The sequence below is a fragment of the Myotis nattereri genome (genome assembly GCF_964212035.1).
Source record: "Myotis nattereri genome assembly, chromosome: 9".
In the NCBI taxonomy this organism is placed as follows: Eukaryota; Metazoa; Chordata; class Mammalia; order Chiroptera; family Vespertilionidae; genus Myotis; species Myotis nattereri.
In genome coordinates, this window is record NC_138084.1 from 2,084,079 (window position 1) to 2,101,681 (window position 17,603).

At 61.2% G+C, this 17,603-nt stretch overlaps 2 protein-coding genes across 9 annotated transcripts; one reads left to right on the top strand and one right to left on the bottom strand.

Moving 5' to 3' along the window:
• Positions 1-209: 209 nt before the first annotated feature.
• On the bottom strand, positions 210-8,363 carry PSMD13 (proteasome 26S subunit, non-ATPase 13). Its single transcript, XM_081098589.1, has 13 exons — positions 8,231-8,363; positions 7,075-7,153; positions 5,567-5,601; positions 5,438-5,493; positions 5,158-5,201; positions 4,903-4,989; positions 3,791-3,962; positions 2,928-3,007; positions 2,729-2,854; positions 2,202-2,264; positions 1,231-1,311; positions 974-1,090; positions 210-571 (listed from the first exon to the last, which is right to left on the bottom strand). The coding sequence occupies exons 1-13, from the start codon at positions 8,323-8,325 to the stop codon at positions 476-478; spliced, it is 1,131 nt and encodes a 376-aa protein (XP_080954715.1). The 5' UTR covers positions 8,326-8,363; the 3' UTR covers positions 210-475.
• On the top strand, positions 8,324-17,429 carry SIRT3 (sirtuin 3; the record flags this gene model as incomplete). Of its 8 annotated transcripts, none has more annotated exons than XM_081098591.1 (7): positions 8,324-8,501; positions 10,591-10,771; positions 10,890-11,122; positions 12,614-12,714; positions 13,573-13,734; positions 15,128-15,337; positions 16,453-17,429. In XM_081098591.1, 7 exons carry the CDS (start codon positions 8,324-8,326, stop codon positions 16,471-16,473), a joined length of 1,086 nt encoding a protein of 361 aa, XP_080954717.1. In that variant the 3' UTR covers positions 16,474-17,429. The 8 variants fall into 8 exon arrangements, with proteins under 8 accessions (XP_080954717.1, XP_080954722.1, XP_080954724.1 ...); XM_081098596.1 differs by having other exon boundaries at positions 8,419-8,501; positions 10,583-10,771; XM_081098598.1 differs by having other exon boundaries at positions 8,451-8,678; positions 10,583-10,771.
• Between the last annotated feature and the right edge of the window lie 174 nt (positions 17,430-17,603).

Genomic DNA, 17,603 nt, shown 5'->3' on the forward strand with positions numbered 1-17,603 from the left:
GACGCTCAGCACAGGGCACTCGGGTCACAGGAGCCGCTGGCTCGGGGCAGGGGGTGTCCCTGGCCCCGGCCCCGCCCATCCCGCGTGTGCAGAGACGCTCTCCTCTGAGGGGAGGCCAAGGCCACTTCCCCCCAAACCCTCCCATTCCCTCTCCCGCCTCGTCTGCAGACACAGGCCTGCCCTGGAGGGCGTGCCAAGGAAAACCAGAGGACACGGCACAGGCGTTTATTGCAGGGCCCTCGGGCCACCTGGGAACCTGCTCACACGGGTGGGGGGGAGGGGGGCAGATGCCCACACGCAGGGCCCACCCTCCCGATCCGCGGGCCCCACCCTCCCTGCGGGCCCGGAGACACCACGGTCCCGCTTTCATAGGAAGAACAGTCCTGCCCAACAGAACCCGCCTCGGCAGGGAGCCCTCGGCAGGGAGACCGTGGCGGGGAGCCCGTGGCGGGGAGCGGGCGCTGCTGGGAGGACTCTAGGTGAGGACGTCGTGCGCCTGGTGCTCCACCAGCATCTCCATGCTCTTGACGTCCGTGCACCAGGACTCCAGGCGGTCCTTCATCCCCTGGATCTGAGGGCAGAGAGCAGAGTGAGGCAAGCAGGGCCCTAACGGGGGGACCCCGAGCTGGGGGGTGGGGGTGGGGGGGCAGGACACAGCGCTGCACAGGCATCTCCCCACAACCACATTTCACACGCTGGCAGGAAAGAGAGCCGGCAAGCACAGGAAATCCACAGGATTAAATTCCAGCAAATGTGAGGACGGATTTAGGCTCAAATCACAGAAGCAGGAACGTACCTGATCAGAGGACCAATTTTAGGATTAAGAGGCACCACCAGCATGACCAGCGCTGTTACCACAATCGCTTTTAAACACAGGGTTCAGGTCCCAGGCGGCATTAAACTAGGTTCCCTGACACCCTGCCCCGCGGCAGGAGCCTGCCCCGCGCCCCTTCCTTCCTGGTGGCCCCGTCACCTGCTGCAGATCCAGCACGCGGGGCTGCACCCAGGTCATGTGGACGCGCCCGTCCACCTCGTCGATGCTGCCTTTCACCAGCCCCACCGACAGCGCCTTCATCACCAGCAGCTCCACCTGCGCAGAGGGTGGTGTCAGGCGGGCGCCAGCGCTGCCAATGCCGGGGAGGACGCCGCTTCCCTGTGGTCTGAGTCGGGGAGCAGGGTGCCCCCACCAGGAGCGCGGCCCCCTGGGATAGCCCCGCCCGAACACTGTACCTCGTTCACGCTGATCTTAGAACTCTTGGCAATTTCTTCAAAAGTGAGTTGTCTGTGATTGGCAGGTCGTGTGAAAGTCATCTGAAAAAAATTTTCCAAATAAGAACTGTCAGAACTAACAATAAGGGCACTTTTATCAATACTTGCTCTGGAAATGTAGACGTTAGTACCTCTACACTAAAGCTTCCTTAACATTAGCCACATATTTCATTAGCAACCAGGTTTTAGCCCAGACCGGTTTGGCTCAGTGGATAGTGCGTCAGACCGAGGGGTCCTGGGTTCGATTCTGGTCAAGGGCATGTACTTCGGTTGTGGGCACATCCCCGGTGGGAGTGTGCAGGAGGCAGCTGATCGATGTTTCTCTCTCATTGATGTTTCTAACTATCCCTCTTCCTTCCTCTCTGTAAAAAAACAATAAAATACATATTTAAACAAACAAACAACCAACCAACCAACCAGCTTCCAATGCTGAGGTGAGACGGTAAGACTAGCCGTTTGGCAGCTTTCTGCAAGTCACTGCTCACACCGAGCAGGTGCTTGGAGCTGGGACAATGCACTGAGCTGAACACAAGGCCCTTTTCTCAGAAGGCTCAAGCTCACCCGCCACCGTGGCTCAGGGCTGAGCGTCGATCTCTGAACCAGGAGGTCAGTTAGATTCCCGGTCAGGGCACAGGCCCGGGTTGCAGGCTCCATCCCCAGTGTGGGGCGTGCAGGAGGCAGCCGGTCCCTGATTCTCTCTCATCACTGATGTTTCTATCTCCCTCTCCCTCTCCCTGCCTCTCTGAAAGCAATAAAAACATATTAAAAAAGAAAGAGAAAAAGATATCCTAAGGCTCAAACTCTAGCGGGAAAGCCAGATGGGCTGTAGACCAGGAGCGGCGAGTGCCAGGAGCAGCAGCCACCTTAGCTCCGGCGGTCCCGCCAGGCCTCTCTGAGGCGGCTCCCAGCACAGAGGGCCCCGGCGCGCTCACCTCCATGAGGCAGAGCAGCTGGATCTTCCTCAGGAGCTGAGCTTCGTTGGCGGCGAGGTCAGGCTGCGAGGAGAGAGACAGGTCACCTGACCAGCAGGGGGGACAGACAGGCTCCGGACCAGCATCAGGCCCCGGGCTGCGCTGCGCTTTTCGCAGGAAATGACCAGAACAGCGCCCAAGGGGAGGCTGTTTCCCAAGACAAGGACCTGACTGGCAGGCTGTACCCGTCAGACCGCAGGGGCGGCCGCGGGGCCTGGGGAGCACTCCCCAGTTCCAGGGACGTGTCCTGAGGGAAGACAAGCTCCCAGCTTCCCTGGGGCAGCCCAGGCGGCAGTCATCTGCTGAGCGCAGAACCACACCCAAGACGGGTTGGGTTCGTGACCCCAACCCCGCTCCTCTCTCCGCACGCAAACGCGCAAGGTCACTGCCGGAGGCCTGTCCCCCTCCCCGGCGCTGTCTGCGGGGCGGAGCATGACAGCTGCACCTGAGCGGCCTGCCTCGGTCTCCCCAGCGCCGGCGGGACTGACCTGCTGGCCCCAGGCGGCCTTCAGCGTCTGGAACTGCTCCACGTTGCCGCTGTTGAAGGCATACAGGGTGTCAATCAGCCACTGCCGGTCGGTGCCCCTCAGCGACTCCAGCACGGGGTGCATGAGCTGCGGGACAGAGCCGGTTAGCTGGCAGCGCGCCGTGCCCGCGGTGACGCGTCTGTGCCCAGGGCCCACTTACGAGTTCTCCGAAGTTAAACACTCCCTCGCCGAGAAGTCCCGCCAGGCCCAGCGTGAACGCTCTCTCCTGCTGCTCCGGCACTAGGAGACAACACCCCCGTCACACACGTCACGGGCCCCGTCCGGCTGGGCCTTAAAGGCCTCACAGGGAGAAGCGGGCAGCACGTTCTGGGTGGTCATGGCAGAGCTGACAGGCGCCACGTGCCAGCGCTGGGTTCAGGTTACGCGGGACCCGCCTTCCCGGGCTCTGTGGGAAGCGCACTCGCTCCCTCACTCCCCCCAAATCCACGTGGCGACCTACAGTTCCGCTGTGTGCTCCCGCCCTCGGATGGGAGAGCGAGCCCCTCACCGACCTCGCTCAGCCCCTTCCACTTAGGACTGGCCTCCTTTGTCCCACCCAGAAGCCCCTTGTCCTCTGGACACAGCGGCTGCCTTGCCCCCGGTGCTCCCGGAGACGCAGTGATTCAACTCACTACACTTCCAGGAGGTGCTGGTCTGGAAACCTCTAAAATCTGCTGGAATTTCCTTTGCAAACACACACTCACTGCACTCTCCCCAAGACTCTGGTCACTTTCTTTCCTCCCTCAAATCCGTGAAAGGTTTTTGTCATTCGCTCCTCTGGGCCTAGCATCTGTCAAGGGTCTCAGGGCGGGGACGGGGTCCAGGCACTGACCGGGGTGGGGGTGGGGGGGCAGTCGGGCTCATTCCTCCTGAACCAAACAGAAAGGACAGACAGCGTGGAAACTACGGCTGCCACCACCTTCCCGCTCCGACCACGGCTTCCTGACCACGGGGTGCGGCCCCCGAGGGCCTCCTGAGACCCGCTGCCTCCAGCCCCTCCCGCCGCGGCGTCTGCAGGCCCACCTGGCAGGTCCTTGATGTCGACGCAGCCCAGGAAGCGCAGGGCGTCCTTGTAGTAGGACGCGTGGCTCCCCACCGTCTGGTAGTACTTGCTGGAGAGGTCGTAGAAGCGGCTGTGAACCGACGTCACCCCAGGCAGGTTGCTGAGCATCTCCTCCACGTCTTCGATGGTCTCCTGCTCACAGGGAGCAAGGTGGCCTTGCTTTAACTCACAGTGTCGTAAGGTGATAGGTGACAAGGTAAGAAGCACACTGCTTTTCATTTGGGTGTTAAAACAGAACTTCAGCCCAGCCAGGGGAGCTCGGTGGGGCGTCCACCCTGCACCAAGAAGTTGCCAGTTCGAATCGCAGTCAGGGCACATGCCCAGGCTGTGGGCTCGACCCCCAGAAGGGAGTGTGCAGGGGGCAGCTGATCGATGATTCTCCCTCTCCCTTCCTCTCTAAAATCAATAGATTAAAAAATAAAAATGCTCCAGGACAGGAAACGGACATGATGAGGATGCAGAAGAGGCGGGGCAGCAGCGTGCGACCGGAAGGGCGGACCCTGGTCAACAGGGACCACAGGCTGTGCCTGGTGGAGGCTGTGACCCCTGCAGGGCCAGCACTCTGGGTCCTGCTTGTGGGTAACGGCGACTTACCAGCAACTTACCCTCAAGCGGTTTTTGAGGGAAAAACCACACACACAGAATGATGGGCAAAGCGGGGAATGTTAACCTGAGGTAAGGGCACAGAGAGCTTTATGCTATTCTTGCAACTTTCCTGTCACTTATTTTAAATAAATAGTTAAAGGAGGGAAAATAGGATTTCCCCCCTGTAGTGTTTTTATCATTGTTGCTAACCCTCATCTAAGGATATTTTCTCCATTGATTTTTAGAAAGTGAAAGGAAGGGAGGGAGGGAGGGAGGATCAATGTGAGACACACACAGGGAGCGGCTGCCTCTCCCACACACACTGACGGGGGCCGAGCTGGAACCTGCAGCACAGTAGGTGCCCTTGACCAGGATTCAAGCCCATGGCCCTTCTGTGCGCAGGTCAGCGCTCTAACCACTGAGGCACTGGCCAGGGCTTAAAGAACCTTTGAAACCACAGACAACCCTGTGTGATGGCTCAGCTCACCTTTGTGACCTGCAGGTCCCCGATGTTCAGCTTCAGGGCGCCGATGGCTGTTTTACAGAGGATCACGGCCTCGTCGCTGCTCTTCACCTACAGACGCGGAGACAAGGAACCTCGGAAGCGCGGGCAGCGGACCCGCGGCAAGGCCCCCGCACCCTGCGTGGCTCGCGCGGGCACAGCCTGGTCTCTAGGGCTGTGGACAGTGAGCACAGACACAAACACGTGTTTCAGAAGGTCTGGCTCCAGCGTCACACGTACCTTCTCACGAGTCTTCTCCAGAAAAGTAAGGGCCACGTTAGGATCTAGAAAAGGAAGCAGAACCAGCTCAGAAGCACGGCCAACAGGCTCTTTACAGACTGGTCCTACCAACCAGCACGCTGTTCAGGGGGGTCACCTTCAGGTTTGGACACAAAATAAGATAAAAACATTAGAACCGGATATTTCCTATCAAAACGCAAAAAAGTCCCATTCCGTATGTTTCGAGGCCACGGAAGCAGCTGCCACGTGGACCCGGTCCTGTCGGCAGCAGGCCACTCACCCGTCATCTGTCTGACCACGTGGAGGATGATTTCCACCAGCGACAGGGGGTTCACCCTGAAACACAAGCACAGCCGTCAGCACGCAGGCACCAGCGCTTTCCTTCCCAAGTCAACAAGCAGAGTTGTACCTGTGCTCGAAGTCACTGATGAAGTTCTCGTACAGCTGTGGAGCCAAAACATGGAGAAAGTCACAGGACGCGTGGCATCTGCAGACCCAGCCGGGACCGCACAGGGCGGCACGTTTCCCAGGAGACCGCGTTTGGTCATTAGGTTCACGTAAGCGTTCACCAATGGATGCGAAAGCCAGCTGGGTTGTCTCTAGCTTGGGGCATTACACCGGCCCTAGAAGGGTCTCCTGAAGACCAATTCCCATTTCCTCCTCAAAGCACTGAGTGGAAAGGCCACCAGCGCGAGGCCCAGGACCCTAGCAGATGAGAAGACTGCAGGCTCACGAGGTCCCATCTCAGACCAGCCACGCAGCAAGCACCTGGCGCTTCCCCAGGCTCCGCTGGGGTCCTGGCCTCGTGGAGACTCGTGAACAAATAAATGGCGTCGCCGAGAACTCAGGAGCAAGGGAAATCAAAGCACACAGGTGGAGCAGCCCAAGGGAGAGGCTCCCCCTGGCTGGTGTGGCTCAGTGGATAGAGCATCGGACTGCGGACTGAAAGGTCCCGAGTCTGAATCCCGTCAAAGGCACATGCCTGGGCTGAGGGCTCCATCCCCAGTGAGAGGTGTGCAGGAGGCAGCCTATCAATTATGCCCTCTCATCACTGATGTTTCTCTCTCTCTCCCCTCTCCCTTCCTCTCTGAAGTCAACAAAAAAGAATATATATGTTAAAACAAAACAAAAACAACAACAAAGGGAGAGGTTCCAAAGGTTATTCCAAAAAAGTGATGGGTTCTAAGGAATGCAGAGCAAAGAGGTGGCAAGTTTGGTGCGGGAGAGGGGCAGCTGGAGAACACTTCAGATGTGCCAGGCGGCGGGAGCATGGCCGCATGCTGGAGAAACCCTGCCCTGTGTAGCGGGAGTATTTCCGAAGGACAGACTGCGAGCGGGCGGTCAGGGCTGAGCCTCGCAGACACGTGCTCACACGCCTGTTCTGACGAGATACGGGAGCGTGCTATACGACTGCACTTTAGGGATTTAGAAGACAGAACGTGCGTCACTTATTCGCTGTGATCTATGGCAAGTCACAAAACCTCTTGGACCTGCTTCTACGGCAGAGTCGGGTCACAGCACGGCCGTCTCCCAGTGCTGCTGTGAAGAGTAAATGTGTGGCCGAAACCGGTTTGGCTCAGTGGATAGAGCGTCGGCCTGCGGACTGAAAGGTCCCAGGTTCGATTCCGGTCAAGGGCATGTACCTGGGTTGCGGGCACATCCCCAGTAGGAGATGTGCAGGAGGCAGCTGATTGATGTTTCTCTCTCATCGATGTTTCTAACTCTCTATCTCTCTCCTTTCCTCTCTGTAAAAAATCAATAAAATATATTTTTTTTAAAAAAAGAGTAAATGTGTGAACAGTACCTGACACAGCGACTGCTGGCTCAGCGTAGCGTATTGCTACTGCAAAGCCCACCGCGATCTTAGAGTCTCTGAGCACATTTATGCCATGTGACCTAGCATGGCAAGTCACTTACCTTAATAAGACCATCCCCTTGGGCAAAGCACGGGTCCTGCACAAAGTCAAGCACCTGCAGCGTCAGCTGGTGCCACAACCTGAAAAATGTAAGACCGAGAAACTAATGTCCGGTCACGGGCACGGCCAGCCCTGGTGCGGGAGCAGCGGCCTCTCCACGGTGTGCCAGGATGGGAGCCACCGAACCCGCCTTCTTTCCCGGCTCCGCTCCTCCACGGTATGACCCCCGAGATCGCCTCTCCTCTCTGAGACCCAGCCTCCCAGCGATGAGCGGAGAGCTCTCTCCAGACCACCTCCCCGGGTTCCTGTGAGGTGCGGCTGGAGACAACAACTCTGGAATCGTGCCCATTCCAGCTGAAACCCCCGCTCTCCCGCCCGGCAGCCGAGCGCCTCAGGGAGGGAGCCTGCACTGGCTCGTTGCCTCATCTGTGAGCGGGGTGACTGAGAGCGAGTCCAGGAAAACCTCTGGAACGACAGCACGTTTGAAACCAAAGGCTAGTTTTTACGGACGCAAACAGAAGGCCTTGAAAAATACCAAGTGCTGCCCTGTCCGCGAGGCTCAGCGGCCGAGCGTCCACCTGTGCACCCCGAGATCACGGTGGATTCCTGGTCAGGGCACATGCCCGGGTTCCCGGACTCCACCCGCGGGGGTGTGTGTGCAGGAGGCAGACGGTGGCTCTCTCCCACCGATGATGTTTCTATACCTCTTCCTTCCTCTCTCCAATAAAAACATATTTCCTTAAGTATATTCTCATTTATTTCCCAGAGGAAGGGAAAGGGAGCGTGCAACCAAATGCAGAGTCAACGCGGAAAAGGCAGACCCACGCCGGCCCCCGGGCCCCCCCGTCCAGGGGGAGCGGGCCGCGGGCAGTCAGCAGGACAAGGCCGAGCGCAGGACGCCAGGACCCGCTGTCCACAACCAGGCGCTGGAGGAGAACGAGGGTGACATCACCGCGCAGCCCACAACCCTCTCCTGAGACCAGCAAACTCGGACCTCCGCACGGCCCCTCGGCAGGAAGGCGAAGGCAGTGACCCCTGGGCCCCCAAGGCCCCGTCCGCGTGGCTGCCACCCCGCTCCTCGGACCCGACCTCCCCCGCAGGTCGGGGCGCTCCCGGCCCCCCGCCCGCCCCCTCCGCGGCGCCCGCCCCGGCCTCACTTCTTCGTGTAGAGCTCCTCCAGACGGTGCCACACGGCGGCCTCGCCGGGCCCCGAGCTCTGGCTCTGCTGGAGGAAGCCTGGCACGTCCTTCATGTCGGCAAAAGAAGCCAGAACGCCGCTGCCACAGAGAAGTCCGCGCCGCGGGGACGGCTGCCGGAAATGCTCACTCACTTCCGGCGCCGCGCCGCGCGGGGCACGCCGGGAGCGCCGGCGGCGGCACTGGGCGTCCGCCGGTTGTCAGGGTAACCGCGCCTCTGGTGCCCTGAAGGGTGAGGAGTTCGCGCCTAGGGCCAACGGCCGGTGTGGCCTCGGCCCTTGTGGCCCGCAGGTTCCTATCGCAAGGGCGGCGGGGACAGGACGTTCCTAGTGGTGTCTCGGGACACAGCGTGCGGGCGCGGCCTGCTCTCTAGGCGCTCACGGAGCGTCCCCGCCCCCCGCTGGAGGAGGTGGGCGCGCGGAGGGAGACATGCGCACTCCTGCTGGAGTCTCGGGGCGGAGCTCTGCCGGCTGGGAACCGCCTTCACCTGGCGTCTACCGCCCCCGGGCCGCGCAGGGCGGGGCTGGGGTAGGGAGACGCGGGGGCGGGGCGAGCGCGCGGGGGCGGGGCGAGCGCGCGGGGGCGGGGCGAGCGCGCGGGGGCGGGGCGAGCGCGCGGGGGCGGGGCGAGCGCGCGGGGGCGGGGCGAGCGCGCGGGGGCGGGGCGAGCGCGCGGGGGCGGGGCGAGCGCGCGGGGGCGGGGCGAGCGCGCGGGGGCGGGGCGAGCGCGCGGGGGCGGGGCGAGCGCGCGGGGGCGGGGCGAGCGCGCGGGGGCGGGGCCGTGACCGGGCGAGGGGACGACGACGCGAGCGAGCGGGCTCCGGTGAACATGGCGCAGTGGGCTCGGCCTGCTATCCGCGCTCTCAGGCTCTGGGGCCCGGGCGGTGAGCTGGCCTGGGCCCGCCGGCCTCGGTTCGTCCGGGTAGCAGCCGCGGGGCGGGCAGGGGCAGACGGGTGCCTCGGGGCGGCCGTGGTGGCCGGTGGCCGGGTGAAGGCCCGCAGGGGGTTCAGTGCCCGGCGAGGCGAGGCGACCCTCGGGCTCCCCTCGCGTGGTGGGCGGGGCGGCAGCAGAACCTGAACTGTCCGGAGCGTTCCCGGCTCAGTTCTCGTTTCTTATCGCGGTTCCCGGGGTGACCGGCGACACCCACGTGCCGGTTGTGGACATCGCGCCCTTAGTCTGGTCGGTACCTGCCCTTCGCTTAACGGTACGTCTAGGACTTACTGTCATCTCCGAACCGGCGTTCCCTGATTTGTACAACTCTCTCATTGAAGTAGCTGCTAATCTCTAGTTACTACAGACAATGCTGCGGTGAATTACCTAGTTTGTAGCTCACCTTTAAAAAAATATATTTTTCTTGGTCTCGGAGAGGAAGGGAGAGGGAGAGAGAGAAACGTCCACCCACGGCCTCCTGCAGGATTGGCCCGCAGCTCCCCACCCCGCATGTGCCCCGACCTGTGTGATCAGCCTGACCTCCCGGTCAGCGTCCACCCGCTGAACCCCGTGAACCCCTCCGCCAGGCCGTAGCTCACCTTTTGGGTAAATTGGTGCCACTCCTGGGTCCAAAGCTGAGCGCATTTTTATCGTCCCCTGCGAGGTCGTGCAGGTGGCGCCCCACCTGCGTGTGCAGAGCCCCCCACAGTCACTGTGGACTCTGGATCCTTGTGTGGGAACTGGGCTACCCGTGGAAAGCCCTTAAGGCCCATGGTTGTTAGGAAACCAATTTAACTGCCGGTAGTGGACGAGTCTTCAGTAAATGGCGATACAGTCACGGGATGCCACCTTACACAGCTCCTACCAGCTGTGAGAAGTGAGATGGGGTGATACCGAGGCGTCGTCTTCACCCCAGAAACCTGTAAACCCTGGGTCTGCGAGGCACAGAGGCGCTGGGCGCCCCAGGCTCTGCAGGCCGTTGAGAGGGTCGTAGCTGAAGAGTGACCTGAACTACCAGGGGTCGCTTAAGGACCCGGACTATCATTAAAGGACTCGCCACCCCTGTCCCAGAGCAGGAGGCACGGGCTGTGAGGAGCAGTGCGTTCGCACCGGCTTCCTGCTGTGGAATTTCTGCCCTTTGAGGTGTTTTTTTTTTTTTTTTAAATACATTTTATTGATTTTTTTACAGAGAGGAAGGGAGAGGAATAGAGAATTAGAAACATCAATGAGCCGAAACCGGTTTGGCTCAGTGGGTAGAGCCTTGGCCTGCGGACTGAAAGGTCCCAGGTTCGATTCCGGTCAAGGGCGTGTACCTTGGTTACGGGCACATCCCCAGAAGGGAGTGTGCAGGAGGCAGCTCCCGGCCACCCTCCCTTCTCTCAGTTTTGCAGGTGGAAGGCCGCCCACGTGTCTTTCTGCCGGTGTCGCCAGTGTCTTTGGAAATGGAGGCGACAGGACGCAGGAGCTCTTCCTGCAGGACGTGGCCGAGCTGATCCGAGCCAAGGCCTGCCAGAGGGTGGTGGTCATGGTGGGGGCTGGCATCAGCACGCCCAGCGGCATCCCGGACTTCAGGTGCCGCCCGGCCCGCGCCCCCCCAGCGCCCTCCCCCGCCCCCTCCTCCCCCCGCCCCTCCCCCTCCCCCCTCCCCCTCCCCACTCCCCTTCTTCTGAGGCTCTGGCTCCTCTGGCAGGTCTCCAGGGACCGGCTTCTACAGCAGCTTCCAGCACTGCGATGTCCCGTACCCGGAGGCCATTTTTGAACTCACCTTCTTCCTCCACAACCCCAGGCCCTTCTTCACGTGGGCCAAGAAGATGTACCCGGGGAACTACAGGCCCAACGTGATCCACTACTTCCTGCGGCTGCTCCAGGACAAGGGGCTGCTCCTGCGGCTCTACACTCAGAACATCGACGGGCTGGAGCGAGGTGAGGCCTCCCAGGGCCTGTCCACACCCTCCCTCCCGCGGCTCGGACACCAGCGCCATGTCCGGGCCTCACCGGGCCGCTCACCAGCACCTGCTGTGGTGTCTGGGGAAACTGGAGCTGACACCGGGCTCCAGGGTTGCTCGTCTCCTTTCTTACCTGCTGTGACGGAGCTTCCCGAGCGCGTGAGGACCAGTGCCGTGAGCCCTCACCCCGTCCTCGCGCGCTCACCCGTCCTCTCACCTCCAGGTCCTTGTGAAGCAAGTTCCTCACGTTATACATTTAACCTACAAACCCATCATGGGTATCTGTAGCAGACAAGGACTTTTATTTTTATTCCTTTTTAATTTTATTTTATTGTTAAAGCAGTGGTTCTCAACCTTCCTAATGCCGCGACCCTTTAATACAGTCCCTCATGTTGTGGTGACCCCCAACCATAAAATTATTTTCGTTGCTACTTAATTGTAATTTTGCTACTGTTATGACTCATCATGTAAATATCTGATATGCAGGATGTATTTTCATTGTTACAAATTGAACATAATTAAAGCATCGTGATTAAACACAAAAACATTAAGTAATTATATATGTGTTTTCCGATGGTCTTAGGCGACCCCTGTGAAAGGGTCCTTTGACCCCCAAAGGGGTCGCGACCCACAGGTTGAGAACCGCTGGTTTAAAGTATCACAGATAGTACATATGTCTCCTTTTTTCCCCCCCATTGACCTTCCCCTGGCCTCCCCTACCCCCTGGCACATGCCCTCACCAGATAAGGACTTTTAAAATGTAATTGCGATATTATCATCACGCGGAGGACTAGTGATTCCTTACATCATCAGGCTCGGGGTGTGGCGGGTGGTTTCTCGTGCGGACGGAGTGGATGAGCAGTGATTCCCAGATGGCACTGAGCACGGCCGTGCGCCTTCAAGGAGCATGTGCTGGGCCCTCTTCCTCCTGCAGTGACGCCGGCCTGTGCCCACGGAGACACGGCCAGCTGCCCACCACGCAGCCAGGCATCACCTCGACTTCGAGAAATGCTTCCTTGCTAGCAGGTCGTGCAGCAGGGGGCGCCCCGGAGGGACTGTGTGCTCCTTGGCCCTGGGCTTTCCTGGGTGTAGAGTCAGGATGAACCAGGGGAGGCCCCCTGCAGCTGGGACCATCTGTCTGCCCACAGCCTTCAGAAGCCAACCGCCGAAACAAGCTACTGTTGTCTGTTTCTCCACAGGTTTTGGAAATGTGTTGCATTTCTGTTACTTCCTCACCTTTACTTGGTGTCTGTGGAGTGGGGTGTCTTCCTCCGCGTGGGATAGTTTGATCTGAAGGTGCATCAGATGTGCTTGTGCTGTTGACAGGCTGTCTTCACCGAGGCTGGCTGGTCGGGGGGGCCCCCCTCTGAGCCAGGGACTCCGGGGCCCACGCTGTGCTCTGGGGCCTCGGCGTCCCCCCCTCCCCACCCCGCCCCGGCAGCGGGCTGAGCTGTGGTTTCCCTTCCAGCGGCCGGCATCCCTGACTCCAGGCTGGTCGAAGCGCACGGCTCCTTCGCCTCGGCCACCTGCACCGTCTGCGGCAGAGCCGCCCCGGTGGAGGGCTTCTGGGTGAGTGGCCGGGGCCTCTGCTTGGCGGGCTGACCCGCAGGCGGTGCTGGCTTATGAACACGTATCATAAAGACGGACGGTCGTAGTGGGGAATGTCTTTACGTTAAGGTTAGAACTGCCGTACGTGCTTGTAAAAGGCGAAGGCAGGACGGAGGTACAGGGGAAGGTGACTCTCCCACCAGCCACCTGTCCCAGGTGGGTGTATCGTGTTGCCGCCTTTAAGAAAGATCTGTGCGCATCACACCCACCTCCTCCCACACGCAGCCCCGGCGTGTGCGGTGCGGACCGTGTGCTTAGAAGGACAACGCCCTCAGGGAGCGCAGAGCCGCGGGCAGCGCGGCGTGGGGAGAGGTCTGCCCGCTGTAGCGACGCGGGCTCCGGCCGCGCCTCCGGGGACAGGACGGCTTGGAGGCCTGCAGTGCTTCCTGTTGGCGGAGCCGTGAGGCCCAGGCCCACTCGAGCCTCAGTGGGCTGGCTCCTTCCGGCGGAGTGGGTGGAGCTGGGCATCTGAGCGATGGCGCGGGGCCGTCTTTCATTTGTGTTGAGGTGAAGGTCACACAACCCAAGGTGACCTGTGGTAAAGGCATCTCTACCGTCACCGTGGTGTGCAGCCACCCCCTCTCTAGCGGGAAACACGTGCTTCACCCCAAAAGGGAACCGGGTCCACACATCCGTGAGCCCGTCCCGCCACCGCGCCTCTCCCCGCTGCTGGGGCGCTGAGACCAAGGGGTAACCCGCGCGGAGCAGCCGCTCCTTAGCACGTGGGCTGGTCACGCTGCTCAGCTGCGGGAGGGAGATCTCGTTGTGCCTGTGCCCGTCATGGTTGTGCTTCCTCCTCGGCCCTTCCCGTGTCCCCAGGCCGAGGTGATGGGGGACAGGGTCCCCCGCTGTGCAGTCTGCACCGGCGTCGTGAAGCCCGACATCGTGTTCTTCGGGGAGGCGCTGCCCCAGAGGTTCCTGCTGCACGTGGTGGATTTCCCCACCGCAGACCTGCTGCTCATCCTGGGCACCTCCCTGCAGGTTGGTCCCAGGGCAGGGGAGCAGTGGTGCAGGGAGAGTGTGGGGGGAGCAGGGTGAGTGTGGGGGGGAGTAGGGAGAGTGTGGGGGGGTCCAGGGGGTGGTGGTGCAGGGAGAGTGTGGGGGGAGTAGGGAGTGTATGGGGAGAGCAGGGACAGTGTGGGGGGAGTAGCAAGTGTGGGGGGAGCAGGGAGAGTGTGGGGGGATTGTAGGGGGAGTAGCAAGTGTGGGGGGAGCAGGGAGTGTGTGGGGAGAGTGTAGGGGGAGTAGCAAGTGTGGGGGGAGCAGGGAGAGTGGGGGGAGTAGCAAGTGTGGGGGGAGCAGGGAGTGTGTGGGGAGAGTGTGGCGGGAGTAGCAAGTATGGGGGGAGCAGGGAGAGTGTGGGGGGAGTAGCAAGTGTAGGGGGAGTAGGGAGTGTGGGGGTGTGGTGCAGGGAGAGTATAGGTGGGAGTAGGGAGTGTGGCGGGGAGAGAGTACATCCAGCCCCGAGAGTTGAGAGAGAAGCGATTATGGATCTATGACATTTTTTGTTGTTGTTAATCCTCACCTGAGGATGTGTTTTCCATTGATTTTGAGAGTGGAAGGGAGGGAGGACAGACAGGAAAAAAGAAACATCGATGTGAGAGACACACATTGATTGGTTGCCTGCTGCACGCGCCCTTGATCGGGCCAGGGATCAAGCCTGCAACCGAGGTACATGTCCTTGATCTGAATCGAACCCGAGACCCTTCAGTCCGCAGGCCGATGCTCTATCCCAGCCGTGGGCAAACTACGGCCCCATGGGCCGGATCCGGCCCGTTTGAAATGAATAAAACTTAAAAAAAAAAGACCGTACCCTTTTATATAATGATGTTTACTTTGAATTTATATTAGTTCACACAAACACTCCATCCATGCTTTTGTTCCGGCCCTCCGGTCCAGTTTAAGAACCCATTGTGGCCCTCGAGTAAAAAAGTTTGCCCACCCCTGCTCTATCCACTGAGCCACACCGGCTGAGGCTGTCACACTGATTCTTGAATGAGTCAGGCTGTCAGGGTCTGCACAGGGAGGGCGCGGAGGGGCCGCCCCCAGGGTGCGGGGCTGGGGTGAGCTCCACTGGTCACGGGAAAGGCCACATCTCACACTCACTCATGCGGGACCAGGTCCTTGCCCTCGGAGCGGAGTGAGGACAGACCAGACTGCCGTGTGCCAGGCCATGTGCCAGGCCGTGCTGGGGAGGACAGGTGGTGAGCCTGCCAGGGAGACCCGCCGAGGCTGGCAGTGGGACGGGACTGACTGGGACGTGGTGAGGGAGCAGCAGGAGGGCACCGGCGGGGGTTCCTCTCCCGGATCGGGTCGCACGCAGTCTCCTGAGGCCGAGGCTGGACACGGCTCCTCACGTCCGGCCGTGTTTCAGGTGGAGCCTTTTGCCAGCCTGTCGGAGGCCGTGCGCAGCTCGGTGCCCCGCGTGTTCATGAACCAGGAGGCGGCGGGGTCCCTGGCCTGGCGCCCTCGCAGCAGGGACGTGCTGCAGCTGGGGGAGCTGGTGGACAGCGTGGACAAGCTGGTGGAGCTGCTGGGCTGGACGGAGGAGCTGAAGGACCTCGTCCAGCAGGAGACGGGGCAGGTACAGGCTCAGAGAGTGACACTGACCCTGGCTGTCACCCTGGACCAGCCCGACCTGGGCGGCTGCTCGCACGGAGTGCGGTTCCTGTGACCTCGGGGGAGGGCCCGGGCGGGGCCGAGAAGCAGCGGCGGAGCCCGCTGGCCAGGGAGGCGGGACCCAGGGGCCTTTGTTCCCTGACATAAAGCAGGACGGCAGCTCCAGGCCGAGGCGCGAGGCTGAGCTGACGGGGCCAGCACCCTGAGACGTGCAGTTCTGTGCGTGTGGGATGGAGCCCGCGGGCGATGCTGACCATGGCCACGCTGAGGGTAGAAGGGGGCCTTAGAGCCATGAAGCTCCAGGTGTCCAACCCAGACAAGTGGTTACAGAAGATGGGGTTTCCCAGGAGCCCCCCATGTGGCCGTGCTGGGTGACTTCCCCAGGAGGGGCCTGGGCACCTTGACCAGCTCTGGAGGGCGCACTGCCGGCCGGGAGGACCGCCCGCCCGCGGGAGTCACCAGGGTGTGCTGGTCTGGTTCCTGAGGCCCCAGGCAGACGTCCTGGGAACCCCACCCTCTGGCTGTGCTGTCACCCCACTGGCAGAAGCCCCCTCTGGCCGCAGCCTCATTTCCTGCCAAGCTGGGCCAGAGAGAGCTGAGGCCAAGGGTGAGACTGCCTGGAGGGCTCCGTCATTCCAGGCCTTTCGCTGGGTCTGGTTCTCAGGGCCGAGACGTAGGCTGGTGCCATGTGTCACGAGGAGGCGAGTGAAGACCATCCCGGTCCCGACGCCCACGGGCAGAGGCACAGCCTGGCGTGGTCGCCGGCAGCTTCTGGGGCTCCCGCTCGGGCCGACCTCTCCCCACCGCAGGGCTGCAGGGACCCCTGTGGGCGGGAGCTGGTCCTGTAAGACCGGCCCTGCGGTGCCTCCTGGTCTCACCAGGTGGAAGTTGGGTTGTGATCTTGGGTTGAGTTGCTGCCCAGGAGGAAGTGCGGGCCGCGGCTGGCTGCTCCCGCCCTGCTGGCGTCAGCTAATGGCGCAGCAGCGTTTGTGGACAGAACGCTTGGCTTTAGGGTCTGTGCCGCTGCCCTCCGCTGCCCAGGGGTTTCCAGGTCACCGACGGCCCTCTCCTCTGTTCCAGCTCGGCGGCCGGGACAGATAGGGCGCCGTCCCCTAGCAGAACCGGGTGCATGGAGTCACCTCGCGCTTCCGAGCAGACCTCCTGCCTGAAGGACAGCTTGGGCAGGTGTGCGAAGTTTGGCCCAGAGCATGGACCGGGGGCGGAGCATGGTCCCTGGCACCGTTCCCGCCCTGTTCCTGCTGCGCTGCCCCTCGGTGTACGGAGTCCTGCCCACCCTGCAGGTCCCTGTTCACTTGCCGAGGAGACCCCGCCGACGCAGGCTGCACCACCCCGTGTCCAGGCCTCCACCCGCAGGGCAGGCTCAGAGGCCTGGCTCCCACGCCCTGCCCTGGGCTCTGCTGGCACGTCCGGCTCCTCGGGAGGGTTACTGTCCTTCACTTGGGCGTGAAATAAACTTTACTGTAGACACTGGGCGTCCTTTCATTTCTGTCCCCGCAAAGGGAAGGCAAGTGCTGGCAGTGTGTGTGGAAAGGGGACATGGGGGGGGCCCAAGGATAGAACACGGGTCCCCGGGTCACTCCTCACATCCTGTTCACCCGATGCCTGCCTTTGACAGCCTCGCCCAGAAACCGTTTGTCCCAGACCCTGCGCCTCCCCTTGAGGCACGCCACTAGGATTAACCTCAGACGCAGACGGCACCCCCACCCCTTCCCAGCTGCTGCCCGCCTGCTCCCTCCTTCCTGGCATCATGGAGCAGTTTAAGGACTCAGCTCCTCAGGAGGGCGTCTGATGGCCTCACTCAACAAGAAAAGACGACTGTCACCCCAGCCAGTTTGGCTCGGTGGATAGAGCGTTGGCCTGCGGACTAAAGGGTCCCGGGTTTGATTCCGGTCAAGGAAACATGCTCGGGTTGTGGGCTCCATCCCCAGTAGGGAGCATACAGGAGGCAGCTGATCCATGATTCTCTCTCATCATTGATGTTTCTCTCCCTCTCCCGCTCTGAAATCAATACAAATATATTAAAAGACTTGAATGTCAACCTGGGAGAAGTGTTCAATTGTGCAAAGAACAAGCCGTTTCTTTCTCCTTAACGCGCCTTTACTGGGTATTGACACATATTCACACACACACACACACACACACACACACACGCTCTTGCCCGAAACTCCGGGGTGTTTCGGTGACGCTTTGTGGGACACGGAAGGGTACAG